Here is a 27,144-nt window from a genome sequence, read left to right on the forward strand (position 1 = left end):
CTTGCCCTCTTCATTGTATGGTAATGAGAGAAGGCTCTTCCTGACAAACTGAACTTTTTCCGAAATGTGCGAATAGCTATTCCTAGATGATCTGTAAAGATTTTGGAATCAAATTTCAGACATCCCTGTAGTAGAGTATTTTTCTTTGGTGACATACCGTTGGAATTTAAAATGTGTGTATAGCCAAAAACTTTTTTTTTTTTGTTCTGGACAAGTTGTATTACTCTCTATGGAAAAATTCAGTTTGTTTTGCTGAACATTATAATAGATGTCACCAAAACAAGAGGTGACGAAAAATCTTTCCTTTCCAAGTGGGATACCTGTTCTGTAAAACTTTTTATCGATATGCTCTCACTTCATATTGCTAAAGAAACCTCACAGACAGGACAAAGACAGTAAAAAATAAACTGAAAGGTGTTTTTAACCACTTGCTTACTAGGCACTTAAACCCCCCTCCTGCCCAGACCAATTTTCAGCTTTCAGCGCTGATGCACTTTGAATGACAATTGCGCGGTCATACAACACCGTACCCAAATGACATTTTTATCATTTTTTTCCCACAAATAGAGCTTTCTTTTGGTGGTATTTAATTACAGCTGGGAGTTTTATTTTTTGCTAAACAAACAAAAAAAGATGCAAAATAAAAAAAATAAAAAATCATGTTTAAAAGTTTGTTATAAAATTTTGCACAGGTCATTTTTCTCCTTCACTGAAATGCGCTGATGAGGCTGCACTGGTGGGCACTAATAGGCACAGATAAGGTGGCACCGATAGGCACACTGTTGTTGATGCAGATTGTGGGCACTGATAGGTGGCACTGTGGGCACTGATGGGTGGCACTATGGGCACTGATGGGTGGCACTGATGGGTGGCACTTTTTTAATATTTAGGTGGCACTGGCAGGGGGCAGGTGGGCACTGATGAGCTGGCCGTGATTGGGACTGAAGTCCCTCTCACGGCCGCCGGTGATTGGCTTTTTTTTTTCTCATCGCGCGTTCAGCGCGAGGAGGAAAAATAGCCAATTACCGGCTCTGTTGTGTCACATGATCAGCTGTCATTGGCTGAAAGCTGATCACGTGGTAAGGGGTCGGGATCGACCCCTTGCTCTGATCCGTGATCAGGCGAGTCTTATAGACTCGCTGATCACAGAGCGGCCGCTCGTGCATGGGACGACGTCAATAGACGAAGTCCCGGAAAAGCAGGTCCGCGCTGTAGCCGTCATTCGGCTATAGCGCCGATCTCTAGTGGTTAACCTTCCCTACTCTATCCAAGAAAAAAAAGTTTTCCCCTACATACCCTAAGATCATAATGGGATGCTGGGGATGCAGTACTAGGACAGATCATTGTAACACTGTAACTAAGTCTGGCCATAGAAAATTGAAGAACACAGCTGAATGGACGCACTCCGAACACCTTTTATTCGTGGCAAAACAATGTAAATGATCCAAAATCTCTTACATCATGGCGATGAAAGGTACAGACAGGCTAACACTTTTCACATCAATATAGATGATTAATCATATGATCATGGCTCTGATTAAGCACCTATATTGATGTGAAATGTGTTAGCCTGTCTGTACCTTTGATCACCATGATGCAAGAGATTTTGGATCTTCTACACTGTTTTGCCACGAATAAAAGGTGTTATTCAGAGTGTGGCCATTCAGCTGTGTTCTTGAATTCTCTACACCATTGCAGAGCCTACACCTGGAGTTGTGAGTGAGGAGGGCGGTTATTAGAGACACCAACACGCTTGGAGCGGCATCACTACCTCATATTTTAGACTGAATAAGGCCGGCCATACACAGAGAATTTCTTTCCTGCAACTATGGGTTGCAGAAAAGAAAATCACTCGATTCCCCCATTAACACAGTCAGTGTTGATGGAAGTGTCCCTCCCACGGAGCCATTGTGTTCCCCGCTGGGAGAATATGATGTGATTATTGCTATAACCCAGCATGTTGGTTGTACCCAAGTTGATTGATTAATAAACTTGGTACATTAAGCCTGCCCATACACGGTTTGAATCTCAGCTGGTTTCTGGTGAACCCACTGATATTCAAACCATGTATGATCTACCTCAGACAGACCCTTTCAGGAAATGCGGAGAAAGCCTACATCAATATCTACAAAGCAGAAATGGTTAAAGATTTGCAGTTAGGTTTGCTGAGATCCTTGCAATGTATATAGCCGTTACATTTCACAAAACATAAAAGACTAAAGGAACCATTATTTTTTACAATCAATCTGACTGGAGAAAAATATCTCCCCCCTGAAATATCTGGTATGGAGCCAAGTACACGTATTCTGTGACCAAGGTCTAAAGTAGTACATAGCCAGCTTGACTAAACTTTGTGTATTAGTACTGCTTGGACCTTAGTAGAAGGGGGTATACCCCAACAGCTTTTTCAAAAAAATTGAATGTTAGTGCAAATAAAAAAGTATCATGGATAGCACTCCATTGTTTTGGTTGTCATGCCCAAGAAGTTTCAGCAGGATTTAATAACAAGCACTTATCAAGATCTGCCCACGTATGGCGGCCCTTTATCCTATATTTCATGTAAACTGCTCCATTGTAAAGTGGCAAGTAATTACGTCACTATTGCTGTAAATAAATCCTAGGCAGGCACACCCTATCTTAGTGCACACTGGTTCATTTGAATAACATGATGTAATCCTTAACCGATATTACCTTGATACGTTACAGGAGTTCATGCATGGTCATGTTGCAACAGGAAATCCTATGCAAAATTATCTGAGCATGCAGTTTTGAAATGTTATATCTGAAGGTAAATTTCCATATTGTGATGAAGTGCCAGCATGTTGCAACAAGAGAGCATGGAAAGCGTCAGGATTGTAGGAGTTACTCAGTGCTCATAATTTGTTTTCACAAGTGTTGTTAGCTTTTCATTTATTTAATGAACAGCAGAGCTCATCTTTTATAAGTTAAAGTTTAATAAGCTAAAGGACCACTTTAACAAAAAAAGTATTTGGTAACTGTATGTAGTTATCACCTAAAAGCTAGTATTCAGTATTATGTTATGGTGTTTTATCCAAACTACAACAATAAAATACAGTACATTTTATTGTGGATACAAGATCAATTTAGTTGTCTGCTCTTTACAAAAAAGTCCAACAATACAGGGAACCTCTGCAACTGAGGCATTTTGTGACTTTTTTTTCTCAACTCTTATCCTGCTAACTGCTACCAACCACTCCTGATATAACCTGCCTCGAGGGACTTAGGTATGGTTCTCCGTAAGTAATGATTGTGACCATCCACTGACAGAAACATCTGTATGGAGACAAATATTCTCTATATACTTGATGATAGGTTGCTTACTATTCTACATCCTACAGTGCCTTTAAAAAGTATTCATACCCCTTGAAAGTTTCCACATTTTGTCATGTTACAACCAAAAACGTAAATGTTTTTTATTGGGATTTTATGTGATAGACCAACACAAAGTGGCACATAATTGTGAAGTGGAAGGAAAATGAAAAAAAAAATGGGTTTTCAAAATGGTTTACTAATAAATGTTAGAAAAGTGTGGCGTGCATTTGTATTCAAATTTCAAGGAGTATGAATACTTTTTAAAGGCACTGTATACCTTTTCCTATTAGTAGTTGTAAAAAAACAAAGAAACTACACGTAAGATGGTTCGCCCCACCTTAGCGTGATCCTTCAATTTCTCATTAGATATTGTGAGAAATAGGTAATTTTAGATATATAAAACAGTATGAATTTATAGGTTCCTATTCTTTTTTTTTAACAAGAAAAATAGGTTCCTATTCTATTTGGCCATAGAGGGTGGAGATGAAACTGAGAAATGTCCCATGCAGATACGTTGAAACAGGGTCGAGAGACAAACATTCTTTATCTCTAAAGCAGTGCTATTCCCGCCTTTAAGCTAGAGTATGCATACCTATCTAAATTAAGTAGCCTGTAAACTCTAAGTTAATTTGAGTACCACAATAAGAGAGGGTTAAAGACTCTTTACCATGTGGAGATAATAGATTAACTCTACAGCCCCAATTCCAAAAAGTTGGGACACTGTGTAAAATCTACATAAAATATGTACATAAAACATTGCAATGATTTGCAAATTTCATAAAGCCCAGGTTCACATTGAGCTGCGGGAATGAAGCTGTGCGAGTTCAGCTGAACTTGCATGATTTCACTGCCGCATGTCAGTCCCGATATCGGCCGTGATTTCAGAGACATCTGTGTGGGTTTCTGCACAGATGTCAATGTAAATCGAAGCTCAAAATTGCAAAAAGTAGTATACAAACTACTTTTTTAAATTGGTGCGGCACCGCAAATGCAGTGTCGCACCAATTAGGACAGTGCCATTGCCGGCAATTGCCGCTGATTTGACATGTCAAATCGTACCAATGTGAACCAGGGCAAACACATATTTTAGTCACAATACAAAATAGAAAAGGTATCAAATGTTTAAACTCAGAAAATGTACAATTATAAGAAAAAAATAGGTATTTTTGAAATTGATGGCAGCAACATATCTCAATAAAGTTGGGACAAGGCAAGAAAAACTGTCAAAGTGGTAATCACAAGGAAAAGCTGGAAGAACATTTTGCAACTAATTAGGTTAATTGGAAACAGGTCAGTAACATGATTGGGTATAAAAAGGGCATCTTAGAGAGTCAGAGTGTCTTAGAAGTAAATATAGGCAGAGATTCACCAATCTGTTAAAAGCTGTGTTTAAATGTCATTTTTCGGACAATTTCAGAATAATGTTCCACAATGTAAAATTGCAACGACTTGTGGTGGACACCATAAACAAGGTATTTCAAGTCTTGCTACCAGCAGACCCAAAACACTGCTTACTCAATGTGCTAGGGGAATTGGAATAGGAAGAATGCACACGGGTGGCTGTCATTAGATCTCTATTTTTAGGACATAAGCTAATAATGACCCACTGGATTTTGGAGGATCCCCCTGCTCTTAAAGAGTGGATCAACACAATGGGAAAGATGATCTGGAAGGAAAAAATTATTTTCCAACATAGGGGCTGTGCCCAGAAACTCGAGAAGTTGTGGAGACCGTGGCTGGATGTACCGGGGCTTGCCCCGGTGGATCTGGTCATGGGCAGACTATTAACTTGAAAAGGTGGTTTGGGAGGCCATGTGCTTCATGACTTGGGCAGGGCTACCTCTGGCTGAAGCAAGACTTGGGGTAAGATCAAGTAGTCAAGAATGTTAAACTCGATCTGCAGACCGTGTATACAGACTGTCTATGATGGCTGTAAAGGTGTAGAAGTGAATATGTAACCTCGGTGTAAGTTTACCATGTGTTTTTCAATAAACTTTTTTTTTTTTTTTTTTCCAAATATAAATTTTATTAATTTTCAAACAATGCCCAACATGGTCATGGACATGTAATACAACATAGAAGTGGGATACAAACAAAAAAAGGGGAGGGAGGAAAAGGGAGACATACATCAAACATATTGCCGAGATCACGGGAGAGACAGGATCATAGAAAACATTGTACATGGCCCATCCATAACACCTCCAATGCCGAAGCGTGTTCGGGAGCCTAGATCCCTTCAGTTCCCCCAGCTCCGGCTCTCATCAGAACCTCGATACCCCGGTAAAAACCCAGTATCAAGGCAGAGACCATTAAGGGTGGGGGAAGGGACACTGACAGGGAAGACTGAGAGGGGAAGGAGAGGGGGGTGAGGTGAGGGGGGGGGGGAAGGAGAGGGGGGGTGAGGTGAGGGGGGGAGGGGGGGATTTCTGGTTGATTCAGGACTGCCCTACCCCCCATGCAGTATATATCGCCGATCATATTACAAGGTCCTCAGAGATACCCCTTCGGGCGAGAAGATAAATTGGTGCCAGAGTGCCCATGTTTTCCTAAATCTTTCCTGCTGTTGCCTCCCCGTAAGCACCAGGTCCTCCAGTCTACTAATTTCCTCCACCCTACGAACCCAGGACGCCACCGATGGAGGGGCCTGGCTTTTCCAGTGGAGCGGTATACATGCTCTTGCGGCATTCACCAGAGGACATAGAATGGATTTTTTGTACTTTTTAGTGGACATGGCGTTCACGTGCAGGAGGAAGAAGGCCTCAATAAACTTTTTTTTCTGGATAAAAATAAATAAATTGCAAAGACTTAAAAAAATCATCATCCACAGTACATAATATAATCAAAAGATTCCAACAATCTGAAGAAATCTCTGTGTGCAAAGGCCGCGGCCAAAACACAGTATTTGATACACGTGATCTTCGGTCCCTCAAAAAGTACTGCATTAAAAACAGGCATTATTCTGTGAAGGACATCACTGCACAGGCTCAGGAATAGTTCCAGAAATCACTGTCTGTGAACACAGTTTGCCGCACCATTCAAAAATGCAAGATAAAGGTTTATCATGCAAAGAAGAAGCCATATCTGAACATAATTCATAAAAGCTGCCATCTTCTCTACGCCAAAGCTCATTTAAAATAGTCTGTTGCAAAGTCGACAACTGTTCTGTAGTCAAATAGTAGTTTGACGTTCTTTTTGGCAACCATGGGTGCCGCATCCTCTGGATTAAAGAGGAGAGGGACCTTCCAGCTTGTTCAAAAGTCTACATCTCTGATGGTATGAGGGTACATTAGTGTGTATGGAATGGGCAGCTTGCACATCTGGAAAGGCACCATCAATGCTAAAAGTTATATCCAGGTTTTAGAGCAGCATATGCACAGGCAAGAATGGGACAACATTCCTCTACCAAAACTCCAGCAACTGGTCTCCTCAGTTCCCAGACATTTGCAGAGTGTTGTTAAAGTGGTTTTAAACTCTTTACAACCACTTTAAACTACAGGCAAGCCTATAATTAGGCTTACCTGTAGCTGCACTGGATATCCCTGTATTTGCATGTGCCGAAGTCATGTGGCACATGCGCACTTAAGCCAACTGAAGCAATAGCAGTATGTGTCATTGCTTCAGTTGTAATGTGCCGTTCCCGGCGGTTCTCGCGCATTGGTGGGAGTGATGTCATCGCGGCTCCGGCCAATCACATCGCCGGAGCCACGATACCTGGAAGTAAGCTCCGGGATAGATGTCGCCGGCCGGAGGGGGAGACGAGGATGGCTGTGGGGGCTTCATTCTTGGGTAAGTAATTCATAATATGCTAGTATTTTATGCATACTAGCTCATTATGCCTTTACTTTGCAGGGTGTTTTTTTATTTTTTTATTAGGGTTTACAACCACTTTAAAAGAAGAGGGGATGCTACACCATAGTAAACATGGCCCCCTCCCACCTTTTTTTGGAACTGGGGTTGTACTTTGCCAGCTTTTTGTTGCTCTGTGCTTTTTTGAGACATGTTGATGCCATCAATTTCAAAATGACCTTATTCTTTTCTTAACCACTTGCCGCCCGCCCATAGACAAATGACGACGGCAAAGTGGTTTCAAAATTCTGACCGGACGTCATAGGACGTCCTCAGGATTTTGAGCCACTGCACGCCCCCGTGGCACGCATCGCAGTGATCGTTGTTGCGGGGTGTCAGTCTGACACCCCGCAACTACGATCTCGGTAAAGAGTCTCCGACGGAGACTCTTTACCACGTGATCAGCCATGTCCAATCACGGCTGATCACAGTGTAAATAAGAAGAGCCGGTGATCAGCTTTTCCTCACTCGCGTCTGTCAGATGCGAGTAGAGGAGAGCCGATCGGTTGCTCCTCTGACAGGGGGGGTCTGTGCTGATCGATTATCAGAGCAGCCCCCCCGAGGATGCCCACACTGGACCACCAGGGACGCCACCAGACCACCAGGGATGCCCAGCACCAGGTATGCCGCCCTAGACCACCAGGGATGCCAGTCAGTGCCCACAATGGATGTCAATCAGTGCCCTCAATGGGCATCACTGATTGGCATGCATTATTGTTTGACACTGTTTGACACCCATCAGTACAATACAATGGAGCCTATCAGTGCCCATACGTGCCAACTATCAGTGCCCATCCATGCGGCCTATCAGTGCCCATCCATGCCCATCTGTGCCGCCTATCCATGCCAATTTGTGCCACCTATCAGTGTCCATCCGTGTCGCCCATCAGTGCCACCTATCAGTGCCCATCAGTGCCGCCTATCAGTGCCACATATCAGTGCCCATCAATGCCACCTCATCAGTGCCACTTCATTGGTGCCACCTCATCAGTGCCGCCTTATCAGTGCCCGTCAGTGCCGCCCCACCAGTGCCCATCAGTGAAGGAGACATATTTTTTTCTAAATTTTCGGTCTTTTTTTTATTTGTTTAGCAAAAAATAAAAACCGTAGAGGTTATCAAATACCACCAAAATAAATCTCTATTTGTGGGAAAAAAATGATAAAAATTTCATTTGGGTACAGAGTAGCATGACTGCGCAATTGTCATTCAAAGTGCGACAGCGCTGAAAGCTCAAAATTGGTCTGGGCAGGAAGGTGTTTAAGTGCCTGGTATTGAGGTGGTTAAAATTTTATATTTTCTCAGTTTAAACTATTGATGTGTTTTTTATTGTGAATAAAATTTGGGTTTATGAGATTTGAAAATTCCAAGACACGATATGTTGTTTAGGCCAAAGGACAGCAGTAATAAAGTGGGCTAGTTAACATCATATAATGATTGATGTATGGAAGAGTTACATATCAGGAAATGTTTAGCTCTTCTAAATTAAAAAAATGTGATATCTGACAAATAGGGAGGTTCCCAAGGCAGCTGATTTACAACAGTAGAAATCTTTGAGATCGTAGGCATTTACTGAGCAGATTATGCAGCAAAGGGGAAAGACTTGATAAAAGTGTAATTTAATTTAAATGTAGAGAAATGTTTTCTATCAGCATGAAGCCTAATTTGTAAGTCTCCCTTCAGTGGTCAGAAATAATGTTGTGCCTGTTTAGAATCGGGCGTAATTTGAAAACCTCACAAGTAAGTAACATATTCATGTATTAAAGCAACATCCTAACAGTTTTAACTGGGTAGGTTAATATTATGCTCACAAGTACTAAACTGTTTCGGAAATGCGTTGCTGGCTAAAGTTCAGCCTAGCTCGATCAGTAGTAGATGTAAAAATCATTAATGGAGACATTGTGAAAAGATAAATTGGAGACAGGAAGAGGTGGACTTTCATGCGTAAAATGTGGTTTTAAATAAACAAGCGATGACAGCATTCTGAGTGTAACTGTGGTGATCACATGATTTACACTTTGCATTTCAGGTCATGGAGTACCCTGTGCAGAGAAAGAACAGAAGGGTTTCTGTATGAATGGAGGCATATGTTATAGCATAGGACCTAATCAACTTTGCAGGTAAGTAACTGTGTGTCTGTATAAGCTAAACCAGACAGAAATAAAAAAAAAATACCATATCAGATATATGAAGAATTTGTGGCGTTGGGAAGCGATTGGTTATAGGTTATAATGACTGCAGATCATTATTATTCCTTTATCTCTGAACAGCAATCCTGTAATTATATATTAAATGAGGACACAGACTAGCAATTAAGTTGTGTCTTCTGATTTACTGGCCTGTATATATGTGCAGGTCATGATTGCTAACCCCCTTGATCTCTGTGATAATTGCTGGTACAAAAACAGCTCAGTGTGTCGTAGATACTGTTAGAAACTTGTCTCCAGGTTGTGTGACAAATGGTAGAACCTGCAAAAAAAAATCAGATACTTGTGTTGGTATGGTATACTAATCTTTTGCAACTATGACAAAACCGTCACAAGCATCTCTCCTGAGAAGTGGTGGAGTTTTATGGAGTTAATTTTTTTTTATCTGATCGATGTGCCATTCAATGATCAAAACAATGGAATCCACAAACAATCAAATAGCTATAACTTCCCTTCTCATCCATTTAGATTCAATTATGATCGGATTTGATCAAACCGAGATGATCGGTTGATCAACCAGGGTGGAATATTATTGTGCATCAGTCAGTAGCACCGAGATACATTGTTCATGAATACGATCATATTTTTATCAATAATGAGATTCTGAAATTTCATGGTGGAAACAGAGGTGGAATCATAAGTTATGATCATATCTTAACCACTTAAGGACTGCCTCCTGCACATATACGTCGGCAGAATGGCACGGCTGGGCACAAGCACGTACCGGTACGGTGCTCTTTAAGTGCCTAGCCGTGGGTCGGGGCGACGCGCTCCCGACCCGGTCCTGAGATCCGTGACCATGCCCGCGGGACCAGCGGACCCGATCGCCGCTGGTGTCTCGCGATCGGGTCACAGAGCTGAAGAACTAGGAGAGGTCTGTGTAAACAAACCTCTTCCCGTGCTTCCTACTGTGGCTGTCACCAATCGTCTGCTCCCTGATATAGGGAAGGACGATCAGTGACGTCACATGCCAGGCCACGCCCCCTACAATAAAAAAAAACACATAACGTCATACATAACCCCTCCCCGCCCCCTAGTGGTTAACGCCTTCACTGCCAGTGTCATTTACACAGGAATCCATGCATTTAAATAGCACTGATTGCTGTATAAATGACAATGGTCCCAAAAATGTGTCAAAAATGTCTGATGTGTCCGCAATAATGTCGCAGTCACAATAAAAAAACGCTGATCGCTGCCATTACTAGTAAAAAAAAAAAAATTGATAAAAATGCTATAAAACTTTCCCCTATTTTGTAAACGCTATAACTTTTGCGCAAACCAATCAATAATCGCTAATTGTGATTTTTTTTTTTACCAAAAATATGTAGAAGAATACATATCGGCCTAAACTGAGGAAAAAAAAGCTTTTTTATATATTTTTGGGGATATTTATTATAGCAAAAAGTAAAAAATATAGCATTTGTTTCAAAATTGTCCCACTATTTTTGTTTATAGTGCAAAAAATAAAAACCGCAGAGGTGATCAAATACCACCAAAAGAAAGTTCTATTTGTGGGAAAAAAAGGACGCCAACTTTGTTTGGGAGCCATGTCGCATGACCACGCAATTGTCAGTTAAAGCGACGCAGTGCCGAATAGCAAAAAGGGGCTTGGTCCTTTGGCTGCAAATTGGTCCGGGGCTTAAGTGGTTAACTGTCCTCTTGTGGGGCATATCAATTGAAAAGGTTGTTGACTATAAATTGATTTTGTTGGTTTCAGCGGCGGTGAGCATTGGTAGTTTTTAAGAAACTATTAGATAAGCACTTGAACAACCACAACATACAGGTATATACAATGTAATAATGACATATAATCACACACATAGGTTGGACTTGTGTCTTTTTTCACCCTCACCTACTATGTAACTATGTATGTAACTATGATTATTCCCATTCAAAGAGATCAGGAAATTGATAATTTATCAAAGTATGTATTGCCACCATTAAGCTGGTATTATCTGGGCGATTCTGCCACTAGAGAAAAATCTGTGGTAGTGTCACTAAAAAGGCTGCTTGTCTGTCCCTATGGAATCGGTCCCTTTGTAGAGAGAGACAATGAGGCGTCTCTGTGGCTGACCCGCACGCTGTTAACTCTTGATCACTAGCTACAGAGATAGCAATTCCATAGAAATAAATGGGCAGCTTCTTGGCGATCCTACCACTGGCGATTTTGAGAAATTGCTAGCAGCAGAGTCACCGCTGGCCATAGACAGTTCAGGCCATATATGGGCAGGCTAAATGTACCCCGGTTGATTGATCGATCGATCAACTGGGGTACAACCAGCCTGTAAGGTTTTACATACAATTATTTCTAGCAGCTGTTAAAGCCAAAACTAGCAATAATCACTGTGTTCTCCCGGCGGGGACAGCCTTGCCGTCTGGAAGAACATAATGGCACAGCGGGAGGGATTCCTCCTTCAACACTAACTGTGCTGACGGGGGAATCCAATGATTTTCTTTCCTGCAACCTGTGGTTTCAAGAAAGAAAATCACTCTGTCTATAGCCAGCCTTACAGGCAGAGAAGAAACACAATAATTACTTTTATGACTCAATCATCAATTTTCTTCAACATGGAAGAGGTCTTGTTTACCCTAACTTTCCTTATCACTTATGGTGGTATTTCTTTGTGCACTTGTTAGTACTGAATTAAAATGTTGCAGGGTTTTCATAAATTAGGTGCAAGACTTCTGACTACATACACATGTATCTATGCGTCGCAAATGCCTTATCAAATTGCCTCCAAAACGTTTAACTTGCAGGTAATGCAAGCAACTGCTGCATTTTGTACTCAGGATATACATATATAGTTATGTTTACTTAATCTGAAAACAGCAGAGATTTGTCCTATATTAGAGAAGCACCAACTACCAGTTTACAAATGCAGTTTGTAAGGACAGCATGCACACACCATTCAACACAAAATCCCCATATCTAACCTAATATGTTTCAGACTTTCTTGCTGAATATAAAAGCCTAGTCTGTTTCCATTGATAAATAATGTGTGTTATTAAGTATATAGGATTCCATTACTATATTGTTCATAATTTACAGTTCAACATAGAATTTAAATACATGTACACCCCAATGAAAGCACTGTATAGCTCAATCAGCTGGCAGGTATTTTTTATTTATTTTTTAAAATAAAATACTGTTTCTTTTTTTGATGGACACAGCTTCTCATTCTCATCCATAGGGTTTATAGCGACACCCACAGTAGAACACTAGGCAGAAACGAAACTTGGCACCACCTTTGGGCAGTCCTAGCTGGTATAAACTCCTTCTCAGCTATTTCTGCCTAGTGTTTAGGAGTAAGTACATAGTTCCCTGCTGGAACCTGTGGTTTCATAGCTTTTCTTTTTTACTTTCCTGGGATTTCTGCCTGTGGAGATTTTCAATCAACAGCGAGGCTGGATAATCACCCCAGTCTGGCCAGCAAGTGCATGCAGATCTTTAGCTATGCGCTGGGTCAGCTGCGACAGCCCCACTTGGGACCGGGGCAGCTGAAGAGTTAAACGTCTTCCTGAACCTCCATGTCACAGCACTACCCTGGCTGACAGCCCCCCCCCCCCACTTCATTGGGAGGCAAACCTGTCTAGGGAGCATCACCTGCATACTCCATGGGAAAGGTAAGTAGTGCTCCCCCTCTCCCTTCCAAGTGTGGTGTGGGGCGGGGTGCTCCTAGGGATGACCGGCCCTGCGGGGTTCTTCTCCTCCCATCCTGGTCCTAAGTTGCTGCTGGGTTATCTCCTGGGCTCTGATGGCTGCCATTTTCTTTTACACCACTGGTGGCCATCTTATGGTGAACTGAACTGCTTGGTCACTTGAGCTTCGGGAGAGGGGATCAATGCAGCGGCCATTTTCTTGGAGCAGTGAGGCGTTGGCCATCTTAGCCACCTGTTTTTCTTATTAGCTCACTGGAGCAGCTTTCCCCAGAATTTCTGTCTACTCAGGTGCGCACTGCATGTGGCCTCCTGGGTCTGCACTTCCTGTGGTTGGACTGCTGCTCTTCTCTTTAGGGACTGGGCAGTGGTGAGTCCTGCTTGGGTATCCCTCCTCTCTGCCTTGTGGGGTGTCTGGTCGTTCCTTTGCAACTGGTGGGCTTCCCTGGTGGTGCCTTCTCAGTGGGTTTCCTTACTTCATGGAGTCTCAGGATCACACCTCACCACCTGATCCCCTCCTAGAGGCAGCGAGTTCTTCAGGATCTTCTGTTCCCCTTCACGCACTGTTGGCAGTTCTGGAGTCCTTTGTTTCCCAGGTGAAGGTGGCGAAAGGTGAGCAAGAAATGGACCCGCCCTTTCCTGCTTCTTTGGTCTTGTTGGCTCATGAATCTGACACTTCCGCTGCAGGGACGGTCCTGCCTAAAGGACCTGACGATGTAATACCCAACCCTTCTGTCAGTAAGGATGAGTCCTCTGCTGCAGCTGTCACACATTGTGGAAGTACTTATTGCTTATTACGTATTATTTACTTATTACTGTAGAGAAGATGCCTCTAGGGTTGCCGAGTAAGTGGCTGCTCCCTTTGGTACACACAAACAACCTCACCCAGCTAAGGTGCTTCCCTATCCCACCTATTTTGGCAAATTTATCTACAAGGATTGTGATTGACCAAAGGGCCCTTTTGTGGTCTCGAAATGTTTTGCCATACATTATCCCTTCGAGACATCCGTTCTGTAAAAGTGGACCACTCCACCTGTCGTGGATTCTCCCGTTTCAAGGTTGAGCAAAGCAACCATGATGCCGGTGGAGGAATCCCCTTCCTTTAAGGATCCGGTTAATAGGAAGGTGGAATTGGTCACTCTCATTATGTTTATTGTTGCTGGTTTGGCTCTATGGCTGGTTTTGGCCATGACCCTGGTATCTCAGACACTCACCAAATGGGCTAAGCCTGGGGGGGGGAGCAAGTTCTTTTGACCTACATGAAACTGAAAGACCAGTTGGTCGAGAGTTTTAAGTACGTGTGTGATACATCCTTAAATGTGGCTCCTTTGCTTTCCAAGCTCTCTACCTTAGCAGTGGTGCTGTGGCTCAAGTGTTGGTCTACAGACCAGACAACTAAAAAGGCTCTTGTGGATATATCCTTTTGAGGTGAACACCTTTTAGAGATACCCTGGGCCTTTCTTTCACAGTCCAGAAGGGGGGAGAAACCATGTTGCAAATGTGGTCCTTTTTCTGATATTTCATACTCATGGATCTGTGGACAAAGGCGACAAACCCTTAAATGCCCACGCAGGAAGTGCCAAGCAGCCCTGATTTACCAAGCCTATCAAGCCAATGGACAAGTCCTCCTCAGCATGAAGGCTTGCCCCAACCTGTTTCCAGGGTGGGGGGGGGGGGGTCATCTTTACTGTTTTACAGCTCTGTGGACCTCCCTACTTTCCGAAAAGTGTGTCCACAAACTGATTTTGTCTGATTACAAAATAGAAGTTCATTCCTATCCACCAGAGAGGTTATGTCATTCCTTTCTTCATCTCTCCACGTCTCATCCGCAGGCTCTCTCTCAGGTGTGGTGCAGAATCTGCTGCTCCAGGGGGTGATTGCTCCGTTTCCGACTTTGGAAAGGTTTCGGGGATTTTACATCAACCTGTTTACTGTTCCAAAGAATGAAGGAAAGGTTTATTCAATTCTGGATCTCAAGGCCCTGAATTGCTTTGTGAGGGTGCAGAAGTTCATAATGGAATCCATCCAGTCCGTGGTAGCCTCTGTTCATCAGGGGGATTTCCTGGCCTCTAAAGACATGATGAATGTGTACCTTCATATGCCCAATTGAGCCAGGCATTTCTGTAGAAGAGGCACATGATCAGTTTGTGGCGCTGCCCTTTGGTCTTGCCTGTGCTCCTCAGGTTTTCATCAAGGTGCTGGCTCCAGTTCTGGCCTTTGAGAATTGCTTTGATTGGTTATCTGGATGACTTGCTTCTGTGAGTGGAGACTCACTCGGCACTGATGGATGATGTGGCAATTATGATCTGCACTTTACAAAAGTTCCTGACCAGGAAGCTGGAATATCTGGGTGTAACTGTCAACTCAGGGCAGGCCAAGGTGTTCCTTCCATTGAACAAGCTCCTGAAGTTTCAATCAGTGATTCGACTACTGCTGTCCCACAGATGGTTCTCTCTCTGCTCTTGCGTGCAGGTTCTGATAGTGTCTACTTTTGAGGCATTCTTGTACACGCACTTCCACGTGAGTATCCTGCAGAAGGAAATCTTGTCCAAATGGGACAAGTTCCCCAAATAAATGGATGCCCAGATCTGCTTAGGTCGAAAGACCAGAGTATAGGTGATTTGGTGGCTTCGGTCTCCTGCCCTTCAGGAGAGAAAATTGTTTCTTTCCTTACATTGGACAGTGATCACGACAGATGCCAGCCTGTCTGGCTGGGAGGGAGTCCGGTCCTGGGTCAAGCCCAGCCCGAAGTCACTGGATTCTGGAGAATCCTCGACTGCCAATCAATGTTCTGGAACTTTGGGCAATCAAGCTATGCCTGAAACAGTAGACAGAGTTTCTTTGGGCATGCCCAGTAAGGATTCGGTTGGAAAAAGCCACAGCAGTGATCTATGTCAATCACCAAGGCAAGACAAAGAGTTTGGCAGTGGCGCTGGAGACTTCATGAATTCTCCGGTTGGTGGAAAGTCACGTGCCAGCTCTGCCATGCAAGCCAGATCTGCAATGCATATTCCAGGTGTGGAAAATTGGCATGCAGACTACCTCAGCCTTCAGATGTTGGATCAAGAAGAGTGGTTTCTGCATGTGAAAGTTTTTCATCAGATTTGTCTGAAGTGGGGCACTCCGGACATGGACCTTGTAGCGTCTCATTTCAACAGGAAGGTTCCGAGGTTTGTTACAACGGATCCCTTGGCTGAAGCAACAGAAGCCTTGGTGGCACCATTGAGCAGGTATGGTCTCATTTATGTATTTCCTCCTCTCAAGCTTCCACTCTGCTTACTGCACAGGATAGGGGGCAAAGGAATTCTGGTTATTCTGGTAGCTATGGATTGGCCTCGCCAATCCCGATACGCTGGTGTGGTGTGGCTGGTCATGAATGTCCTCTGGCAGCTGCCTCTCAGGGAATATCTTCTATCTCAAGGGCTGATCTTCCAAACTGCTTTACCATTCCTGGCTTTGAAGGCTTGGCTATGGAAAGCCAGGTTCTGAGGGACAGGAGAATGTTAGTGAACCCTACCATGCTAAAAACATGAAAATCTACCTCTAGGAAGATATACCATTGTACTTGGAAGGCCTACATATTGTGGTGTGAGGCTGCAAGTGTCCAGCCATGTTCTTTCTCGGTGGCTCCGATTTTGACCTTTCTTCAACGGGTTGTTGAGCAAAGGCTGGCCTTAAAGAGGGATTCCGCCCAAAAAAAAAATATTAAAAGCCAGCAGCTATAAATACTACAGCTGCTGACTTTTAATAAATGGACACTCACCTGTCCCGGGTTCCAGCGATGCCGGCAGCCGAGGCCGATCGACCGCTCGGGCCTCGGCTGCCATTCTAGGCGGCTTCACTTCCCGGTTCCCTACTGCGCATGCGCGAGCTGCGCCGCGCAATAGGAAATCTCCGCGCTGTCACTGGGACCCGTGTGTGTCCCAGCAGACAGCGCGGCAGGGCAGGAAATGGCGTAGACTCCCGTGGGAGTCTATGCCCGGAAGTGGGTAAAAAAAAACCTGTCTTTGACAGGTATCTCCACCCCCCTCCCCCCTGAAAGGTGTCAATTGTGACACCGGAGGGGGGGGGGGGGTTCCGATCAGCGGAGGTTCCACTTTAGGGTGGAATCCCGCTTTAAGTACCATTAAGGGCCAGGTATTTGCCCTGGTGATTTTATTTCAATGTCCCCTGGCCATGCATTCTTTGATTTGTACTTTCATCCAAGGGGTTCAGCGTGTGGCACCTCCTGTGTGTACTTGTTGCCGCCGTGGGCGTTAACCTTGCTTCTCTTGGTCCTTCAGAAGCCTCCTTTGAGAATCTTAGGGATATCCACTTGCTTACTCTCTCTCAGAAGGTAGCTATTTTTGGTGGCTATCATTTCTGCAAGCAGAGTGTCGGGGCTGGCACCATTGTCATGTAGGTCTCCTTATTTGGTTCTACACAAGGATAAGGTGGTTCTCCTTCTGTGCCCCTCCTTTCTTGCAAAGGTGGTGTCTGATTTTCATTTGAATGTGGACATAGTCCTGACTTCTTTAAGTTCACATCCTTAAAATGTGGTCCATGCAATTTGGGTGTATCTGTTTGTTGCAGAGTCTTTTCAGAGATCGGATTCGCTAAGGGTCTGGCGGCCTCTTCTGCTACCATTTCTAGGTGGATTAGGCAAATGGTTGTTCAGGCTTATACCATTAAGGGTCAGGTTCCTCCCTTCCTTGTTATGGAACATTCTTACAGTGAGCTCAGTGCCCCTTGGGCTTTTCAACATCAGGCATTTGGGTCTCAAATGTTAAGGTGGCTAAGGTCTGTGCACACCTTCACTAAGTTTTACAAGGTGGGTGTTCTTGTGTCTTCAGATGCTAGTTTTGGCTGCAAAATGTTGCAGGTTTCTTTTCCCTCTGGGGGGCTATTTTTTTCGATTAGGCTTGTGTTTTCCCATTTGAGCTCCTGTTGGCCTGTTTCGGCTTTTGTTTTTCCCACTCCTCACCTTTGGCACTGCTTTGAGGCGTCCCTATTGTCGAGAATACAGTTGCAAGAAAAAGCATGTGAAATGATTTTTTTGCAGTAATTTGCCTAAAATGTGATCTGATTCTCATCTAAGTCACAATAATAGACAAACAAAATGTGCTTAGGTTGATAACACACACCCACAATCCTCCATAAGGTAAAGAAGAACCCAGATACATAAGTCTTTGAACAGGCAGGGTGTCCAGGGCAGAACACCACAGAGGAAGTCACTGCTTGAAAAAAAAAAAACATTGGCAAACTTCAGATGAACACCAAAGACCTTTGCAAATCACAATGTTAGTGAGTAAATCCACCACTGACTGACTTCAGAAAAAGAAAATGCACCTTTTAGCCCTTGTAAACACGGTCGGACATTCCGACAACAAAATCCGTCAGATTTTGTCCGAAACTGGTGTTGCATACACACGGTCGGACAAAGTTGGCGGAAAATTCGTAACGTGATGACGTTATTTCGTTACGACGGGACTACGTTCAGGCTAGTAGCCAATAGCTTTGGTCTAGGAATTTGACCTGAGCATGTATGGCACTTTGTCCGATCGGAATTCTCTACAAATGATCGGACAAAGTCCGATCGGATCATGTTGTCGGAAAATTTTATAGCCCAGCTCTAAAACTTTGTCAGTCAGATATTCCGATGGAAACAGTCCGATCGGACATTTTCCGTTGGAATGTCCAACCGTGTGTATAAGGGCTTAGAGTGGCCCACTCAGAGCTCAGACCTTATCCTCATAGAATGACCTCAAGAGAGCCGTTTACACCATACATCCTACAAATGTGCCTGAACAGAAGCAGTTTTGTAAAGAGGAATGGTCAAAAATTACTCCTGAGTGTTGTGCAGGTCTGATCCAGAGCTACCAAAAGCACTTTATGGTAAATTACAGCAAAAAACCCAGTTAATTCCAATGTTTTCACATACTTTTTCTTGCCACTGTAAGAAGCTGCCATCAATGAACAAAGATAAAACTGAATTTTTGTTACTGTAAAATCCCTTTCTCTGGAGGAAACAACACCCACCCCTCTTTGATTATTTTATTTTTTATTTGTACTGATTTGTTACCATCTGGTTTGCCTATAGTAGAGACAGAGTTTATACCAGCTAGGACTGCCCTTAGGCAGTGGCGAGTTTCCTTTTTGCCTCATGCCCTACTCCCGTAGTTGGCGCTATAAGCTCTATGGTCAAGAACAAGAAGCTGCGTCTGTCAATTAACTCAGAAAAAGGGATTTTACAGTGTTTAGGAAAAAATATTTTTTTTCCACTCTTCATTCTGTCCTATCTCAGTTCAGCTGATCTTCTGAAGCCCCTTTGCAGACATTTTCTATCTACATTATGACACGCCAGTGGTGGCTGCATAGATTATCTTCGGGTGCATTCCCTAATAGTGACCAACCTTGCTTTTCTTTTCTTTTTTTTTTTTTGTAATAATGTACTGTTATTGGAGATATACACCTCACATGCATTTAGTGGTCACTTTATGTAATATTTCATATTTGTTTTTCAGATGTATTAACAATTACACAGGGGAACGCTGTGAAGGTATCCTTTTGGCTAGTGTGGAAAGAGAGCCCCAAAGTGACTTTTCCATAAATTTTCTGGTATTAGGATTTTTTTTGGGCCTCCTATTTTTAGGTTTCATCTATTTCTGTTGCAGGTAAGCTAATGCTTCCGCAGTAACTCTAGACAGTTGTGTCTAGAATTTAAATCTATATTTACTTTTTTTTTAAATGTAATGAAAAATGAATTCTTCGCAATGCAATAATCACAATTTTAAATATTTGTTTTTTTACAAATGTTGTGTTATACGCTCAAGCCATTCATGACATTTAAAGCATTTGTTACCCTAAAAAAAAAATTGATCCAGTACTTTACCTTTTTGCTGCCGAGTCTGTACGTCATACAGACCTGACAGTGGGGTGGGGGGGGGGGGGGGGGTGTATTACACCTAATCCTGAGGCTGCAGCCACCAGAATTGTGTGTCAAACAATTGGGCGGCAGTGCCGCGGCACGATTACCCTCACTTGACAGGCAGAAGTCTGCCTGTCAAGTGAGGGTAATCGTGCCGCGGCACTGCCGCCCAATTGTAGGGGCTTTTGAAGCATCCCCTATAATAAAATATAGGGTACTGGTGTTTGGGCGCACAAAAATTTAAGGTTTTGCATGTTGGGTATCTATTTACTTGGTGCAACCTCGTCTTTTAAATTTTACCAAAAATGTGGGTAATTTATTGCATTTATGTTCCCTAAAATTCACGTTTGTGTGTTTTTTACTGAAATTTTTCTGTAATATCGTGTGACATAAAAAATTTGAACTACCACTATTTTATTCGCTAGGGTATCTGCTTTCAGAAAATATAATTTGTGGGTTTTGTGTAATCTTCAGGCCTAAAATGATTTTTAAACTGTGCAAACAAAAACAAATGGCCCTGGCAGTTAATGCATTTTATACAGCGCAGTGCTTGTGCTTCATAACTTGGCCCCCTGTAACACCTGGGTGATCTGCCTGGCTATACCCTCCCCCACTGTAAAATGACCATGGTATATCATGGCTGCAGAGCCCTGAAACCATCGTCAGTTTACGTGCCTCCGTAATCCGCAGCCCTGCTCTGCTGTGTCCTCCTACCCCTCCCTGCCTGTCAGCTCTGTCCACTGCACAATCCCCACCTCCTGGTGCAATCATATTTATACTACGATTATGCCATCCCCTCAGTTCTATAACGCTTTGTGTCACTGCATTATATAAAAAAAAGTGCATCAGAGCAGCTCTCAACACTCACGTGACTCCTCAGCTCTCTCTCCTCCCCAGCTGATGTCCGCTGTAGTGCTTGGTCCAACCCACTATATTTCAGCCAGGCATAGGAAAGAGAAGAGGAGTCACGTGAGTGCCAGGAGCTGCTCTGATATACGGTATAATGGGCATTTGTTTTGTTTTTTAATATAACATAGCCACAGGGACACTGTATAAGAGGGGGTGGCGTAATCGTAATATAGTGGGTTAACAACCACTTTAACAATTGCTTTTAACAGCAATCATCACTGTTATAAGCAATAACAGTGTAAAAACTACTCTGATGACAGGATGTAAAAATAGAAAAAAAAAAAGAAAAGAAAAATGTTTACAAAATAGAATAAAAATTCAGAATTATTTTTTTCAGCCAGCATCCCTGGATTACTGCCACATCAGGCATATGATGCCCCTGTACTGCACCACTGTGTGTATATATATATATATATATATATATATATATATAAAATTACAACTTCAAACAACTCACCATGCCTTTTACTAAATACCCTGGACTGTCTGCTTTCCAAAAAGACATAATTCGGGTATTTGTACTGTCCTAGCATTTTAGGGTCTCAAGAAATGATAGGCCATTAGTACATCAGGATTGATCAATTTTCAAATATATATACCGTATATACTCGAGTATAGGCCGACCCGAATATAAGCCGAGGCCCCCAATTTACCCCCAAAAAACTGGAAAAAATTATTGACTCGTGTATAAGCCGAGGGTGAGACATGCCTGTCCATCCCTGTGTGTCCGTCCATCCCTGTGGGTCCATCCATCCCTGTGTGTGTGTCCATCCATCCGTGTGTGTGTGTGTGTGTGTGTGTGTGTGTCCATGCATCCGTGTGTGTGTGTGTGTGTGTGTGTCCATGCATCCGTGTGTGTGTGTGTGTGTGTGTGTGTGTGTGTGTCCATGCATCCGTGTGTGTGTGTGTGTGTGTGTGTGTCCATGCATCCGTGTGTGTGTGTGTGTGTGTGTGTGTGTGTGTGTGTGTGTGTGTGTGTCCGTGCAGCCTACCTGTGTCCAGCCTGCCTGTGTCCGTCCAGCCTGCGTCCCGTCCAGCCTGCGTCCCGTCCAGCCTGCGTCCCGTCCAGCCTGCGTCCCGTCCCGGCCCGGCCCGTCCCGTCCCGAGCCGAGCCTCCGTCCTTCAGCTCTTCGTCGGCGGCCATTCTAGGATTCAAAAGCCGCGCCTCCGTCGGTGATAGGCGGAACACTCAATTTCCCACTGACTGCTGGGAAATTGAGTGTTCCGCCTATCGGATGTCCGTGATAGGCGGAACACTCAATTTCCCAGCAGCCTGTGTTCCGCCTATCACGGACATCGTCTCATCCTCGTCCGTAGTACGAGGATGAGACGATGTCCGTGATAGGCGGAACACAGGCTGCTGGGAAATTCAGTGTTCCGCCTATCACAGGCGAAGGCGGAGGCGGAGGCGCGGCGTTTGAATGTTAGAATGGCCGCTGTCTGTCTGCTCGATACACTGATCGAGCAGGCAGACAGCGATGACTCGAGTATAAGCCGAGGGGGGCACTTTCAGCCTCAAAAAAGAGGCTGAAAATCTCGGCTTATACTCGAGTATATACGGTACCATAATTTGTAGACTCTAACTTTCACACAGGCTAAATAACATACACTGATTTTGGGTTAGTTTTTACCTAAGACATGTAGCAGAATACATTTTGGTCTAAATTTATGAAGATAGAATATTTATTTGCAAAAGTTTATGACAGAAACTAAGAAAATGTGTTTTTTTAATTAAACTTTTTGGTATGTTTTTTGCTTATATAGCAAAAAAAAAAAAAAACTGTGGTGAGTAAATGCCACCAAAACAAAACTCAAATTGTGTGGGAAAAAAAAATATATAAATTTAATTTGCATACAGTGTTGCATGACCGAGCAATAGCCAGTAGCAGTGCTGAATAGCAAAATATGCCCTGGTTATGCAGGGGAGCAAAACCTTCTGGAGGTCAAGTGGTTAATGTGGTTGGAAACTTCAGACATGAAATATGAATAAAGCATGTCCTTCTATAGTGTGGACTTGTCTCAATTAGGAGCATTAAGTGCCATTTCTATCTGCTGATTTGTTCTTTTGCTATCAGTATGAATCTCTGTGTATCACCGGAGGCCAGTCATTTCACTGGGTATATGTAAAGCCGCGTACACACGGGCGGACTGTCTGGCCAACTTAGTCCGTCGAAACACATTTCAGCAGACAGTCCGCTCGTGTGTGGGCTTCAGCGGACTTTTTCAGCGTGCAGTCTGGCGGACTAAGTATTTCGGAATTTCCGTAATATTGTCCGTCCAACTTTGGTTTCAGCGGACAGTCCGCTCGTGAGTAGGCTAGTTCGACGGACTAAGTATGGCGCATGCTCAGAAAGGATTTACACGGCGAAAGGTTGCATTGCTGTGTATTGAACTTCCTATTTCTAGTCCCGTCGTACGTGCTGTACACGTCATCGCGCAAGCTTTCGACGGACTGTTGTTCATCCGTGTGTGGTCAAGTCCGTTCATTCGAAAGTATGACGGACTGTCCGTCGGATTGTCTGACGGACTAAGTTGGCCAGACAGTTCGCCCGTGTGTACGCGGCTTAAGAGTTTACAACCACTTTAATCTCTGCGCCATGATTTGCCACCAGTCCATTAAAACATTAACAAAGCATTATGGACATTTTGCCTTTTTAAGACACAATTTGCCTAAAATCAACATTGACATTGTGTTCTCAGGGCAGCATCAGTGATGGGACAGGCATGTACAGTATACCTAAGACAGATGTCATACATTCTGAAACTTCATAGTTAGTTTGGGCAATTTATTGTGCCAAATATTCTATTAATCCATATATAAAGACATTTTACTGTGCCACGTTCAATAGGTGTATTTAACCACCTCAATACAGTGCACTTACACCCCCTTCCTGACCAGACCAATTTTCAGCTTTCAGCGCTCTTACAGTTTGAATGATAATTACTCAGTCATGCAACACTGAACCCATATGAAACTTGCGTCCTTTTTTCCACACAAATAAAGCTTTCTTTTAGTGGTATTTAATCACTAGTGGGTTTTTTATTTTTTGTGCTATAAATAAAATAACACGTAAATTTTGTGAAAACATGCCTTTTTCTTTGTTTCTGTCATAATTTTTTGCTAATTAGTAATTTTTCTTCATACATTTTGGCCAAAATTTATACTGCTACCTATCATTGGTAAAAATAACCCATATTAGTGTATATTATTTGGTCTTTGTGAAAGTTATAGAGTCTACAAACTATGGTGCCAATCACTGAAAATTGATCACATCTGATCAGGCCTTCAGTACATCAGGTGTATCTCATTTCTTGAGACACTAACAAGTCAGGAAAGTACAAATACCCCCAAAATTACCCCTTTTTAGAAAGTAGACATTCCAAGGTATTAAGTAAGTAGCATGGTGAGTTTTTTTAAGTTGTCATTTTTTCCCACAATTCCAATTGCAAAATGAAGATTTTTTTTATTATTATTTTATTTTACAAAATTGTCTTATTATCAGGTTATTTCTCACACACAGCATATGCATAGAACAAATTACACCCAAAAATACATTCTGCTACTCTTCCCGATTATGGCGATACCACATGTGTGAGACTTTTACACAGCCTGGCCACATACAGAACACCAACATTGAAGTAGTACCTTCAGACGTTCTACAAGCAAAAATGACGCATCTCATTTCTCAACCACCTATTACACTTTTGAAGGCCCTGGAGTACCAGGACAATGGAATTTCCCATAAAATGACCCCATTTTGGAAAGCAAACACCCCAACATATAATCTGCGAGGCATAATGAGTCTTTTGAATGGTTCATTTTTTTCCAGAAGTTTTTGGAATATGTGGAAAAAAAATGAAAACGCATTTTTTTTTTTTACACAAAGTTGTCAATTTATAAGATATTTCTAACACATAGCATGTATATAGCAAAAATTACACCCCAAAACACATTCCGCTACTCCTCCCGAGTATGGCGATACCACATGTGTAGGACTTTTACACAGCCTGGTCACATAGAGAGGCCGAACATTGAAGTATTATGTTCAGGCGTTCTAGGAGCATAAATGACAGATCTCATTTCATTCCTACCTATTACACTTTTGAAGGTCCTGGAGCACCAGGACAGTGAAATTACCCACAAAATGACCCCATTTTGGAAAGCAAACACCCCAACTTATATTCTATGAGGCATGGGCTGCAAATAAGTACTCGGGTACTCTGATGGCCTGGTAACAGGTACTCGGTTACTCTAATGGCCTGGTGACAGGTACTTGGGTACACTGATGGCCTGGTGACTGATATTTGGGTACTCTGAAGGGCGGTGATAGGTACTCAGTAGGGATGAGCCGAACACCCCCCGGTTCGGTTCGCATCAGAACTTTCGAACGGACCCCGCGTTCGTTACGAACGTTAGAACCCCATTGAAGTCTATGGGACTCGAACGTTCGAAATGGAAAGTGCTAATTTTAACGGCTAATATGCAAGGTATTGTCCTAAAAAAGGGTTTGGGGACCTGACTCCTGCCTCAGGGGACATAGGTCAATGCAAAAAAAAGTTTTAAAAATGGCCGTTTTGGCGGGAACACTGATTTTAATGACGATTAAAGTGAAAAAAAAAAAGTGAAATATTCCTTTAAATATGGTGCCTGGGGGGTGTCTGTAGTATGCCTGTGAAGTGCCACGTGTTTCCCGTGTTTAGAACAGTCCCTGCACAAAATGACATTAAACGGAAATAACACCATTTAAAACTGCTTGCGGTTTTAATGTTATATCTGGTTCCTGCAATATGGTTGAAAATCATTCAGAAAAATGGCATGGGTAGCCCTCCCTGCCCATTACCAGCCTATTTGGGTCTTGTACGCATATTAAGGGGAACCCCGTACCCATATTAAAAAAAGGAAATGCGTGTGGCCCCCAGGCCCTATATACTCAGAACAGCAGTATACAGGCGGTGCAAACAAGACAGGGACTGTGTAGGTTTGTTGTGTTAAGTTGAATCTGTTTGTAATTTTCAACTGGTACATTTTTAAAGTGTAGTTCCAGTCAAAAAAACTATTTTAAAGCTTTTTGGAAAACATAGGGAAGGGTTATCACCCCTGTATAATTTATTTTGTCGTCCATCTTTTTTCATCTCACTTGCTGTTATCTCCTTCCGTTTGCAAGTAGGAGATGTTTGTAAATTGGATGTTTGAAAGTAGGGGCCTGCCCTATATGCTCTGCAGAAATGGCGGAACAAGGTGTTGGTTTTGCCACAACATTGTAAGCCCTCAAAGTGACTCTTGGTGGGCGCTGGAGCGCCCTGCTGTGAACGATTATATCAAGAATTGTAATTACATGCCATTGTTGAACAGTGGTAGAAAAATTGACCTTTGGTGGTTGTGGTGCTGGTGCCACAACACTATAAGTCCTCACCGTTACTCTGGGTGGGCACAGGAAGGGGCCCTCCTGTGAAATATTATATCAAGAATTGTAATTACATGTCCCTGTTAAACAGGGGCAGAAAAATTGGGCCTTAGGCACTGGTGCTGGTGCCACCACACTCCAACCTCTGCCATATACTCTAGTTTTATTGCAGGAATTAGCCCTGCTGCAAAGCATTGCATCAAAAATTGTACTTAAACGCCCCTGTTAAACAGGAGCAGAAAAATTGGGCCTTAGGCACTGGTTCTGGTGCCACCACACTCCAACCTCTGCCATATACTCTAGCTTTATTGCAGGAATTAGCCCTGCTGCAAAGCATTGCATCAAAAATTGTACTTAAACGCCCCTGTTAAACAGGGGCAGAAAAATTGGGCCTTAGGCACTGGTGCTGGTGCCACCACACTCCAACCTCTGCCATATACTCTAGTTTTATTGCAGGAATTAGCCCTGCTGCAAAGCATTGCATCAAAAATTGTACTTAAACGCCCCTGTTAAACAGGGGCAGAAAAATTGGGCCTTAGGCACTGGTGCTGGTGCCACCACACTCCAACCTCTGCCATATACTCTAGTTTTATTGCAGGAATTAGCCCTGCTGCAAAGCATTGCATCAAAAATTGTACTTAAACGCCCCTGTTAAACAGGGGCAGAAAAATTGGGCCTTAGGCACTGGTGCTGGTGCCACCACACTCCAACCTCTGCCATATACTCTAGTTTTATTGCAGGAATTAGCCCTGCTGCAAAGCATTGAATCAAAAATTGTACTTAAACGCCCCTGTTAAACAGGGGCAGAAAAATTGGGCCTTAGGCACTGGTGCTGGTGCCACCACACTCCAACCTCTGCCATATACTCTAGTTTTATTGCAG

At 43.1% G+C, this 27,144-nt stretch overlaps 1 protein-coding gene across 2 annotated transcripts in view; it reads left to right on the top strand.

Annotated features, from left to right (window-relative positions):
* Nucleotides 1–27,144, top strand: part of NRG4 (neuregulin 4) — a 53,973-nt gene that overhangs the window by 16,849 nt on the left and 9,980 nt on the right. For both annotated transcript variants that reach the window (XM_077468633.1, XM_077468632.1), the window contains 2 exons: nt 9,207–9,297; nt 19,545–19,694. In XM_077468633.1, the coding sequence (XP_077324759.1) occupies nt 9,207–9,297; nt 19,545–19,694 (241 nt within the window). The remainder of the gene's footprint in view (nt 1–9,206; nt 9,298–19,544; nt 19,695–27,144) is intronic.

The sequence above is a fragment of the Lithobates pipiens genome, unplaced genomic scaffold (genome assembly GCF_037356315.1).
Source record: "Lithobates pipiens isolate NorthernLeopardFrog02 unplaced genomic scaffold, aLitPip1_a1.2 Scaffold_8, whole genome shotgun sequence".
Classification (NCBI taxonomy): domain Eukaryota; kingdom Metazoa; phylum Chordata; class Amphibia; order Anura; family Ranidae; genus Lithobates; species Lithobates pipiens.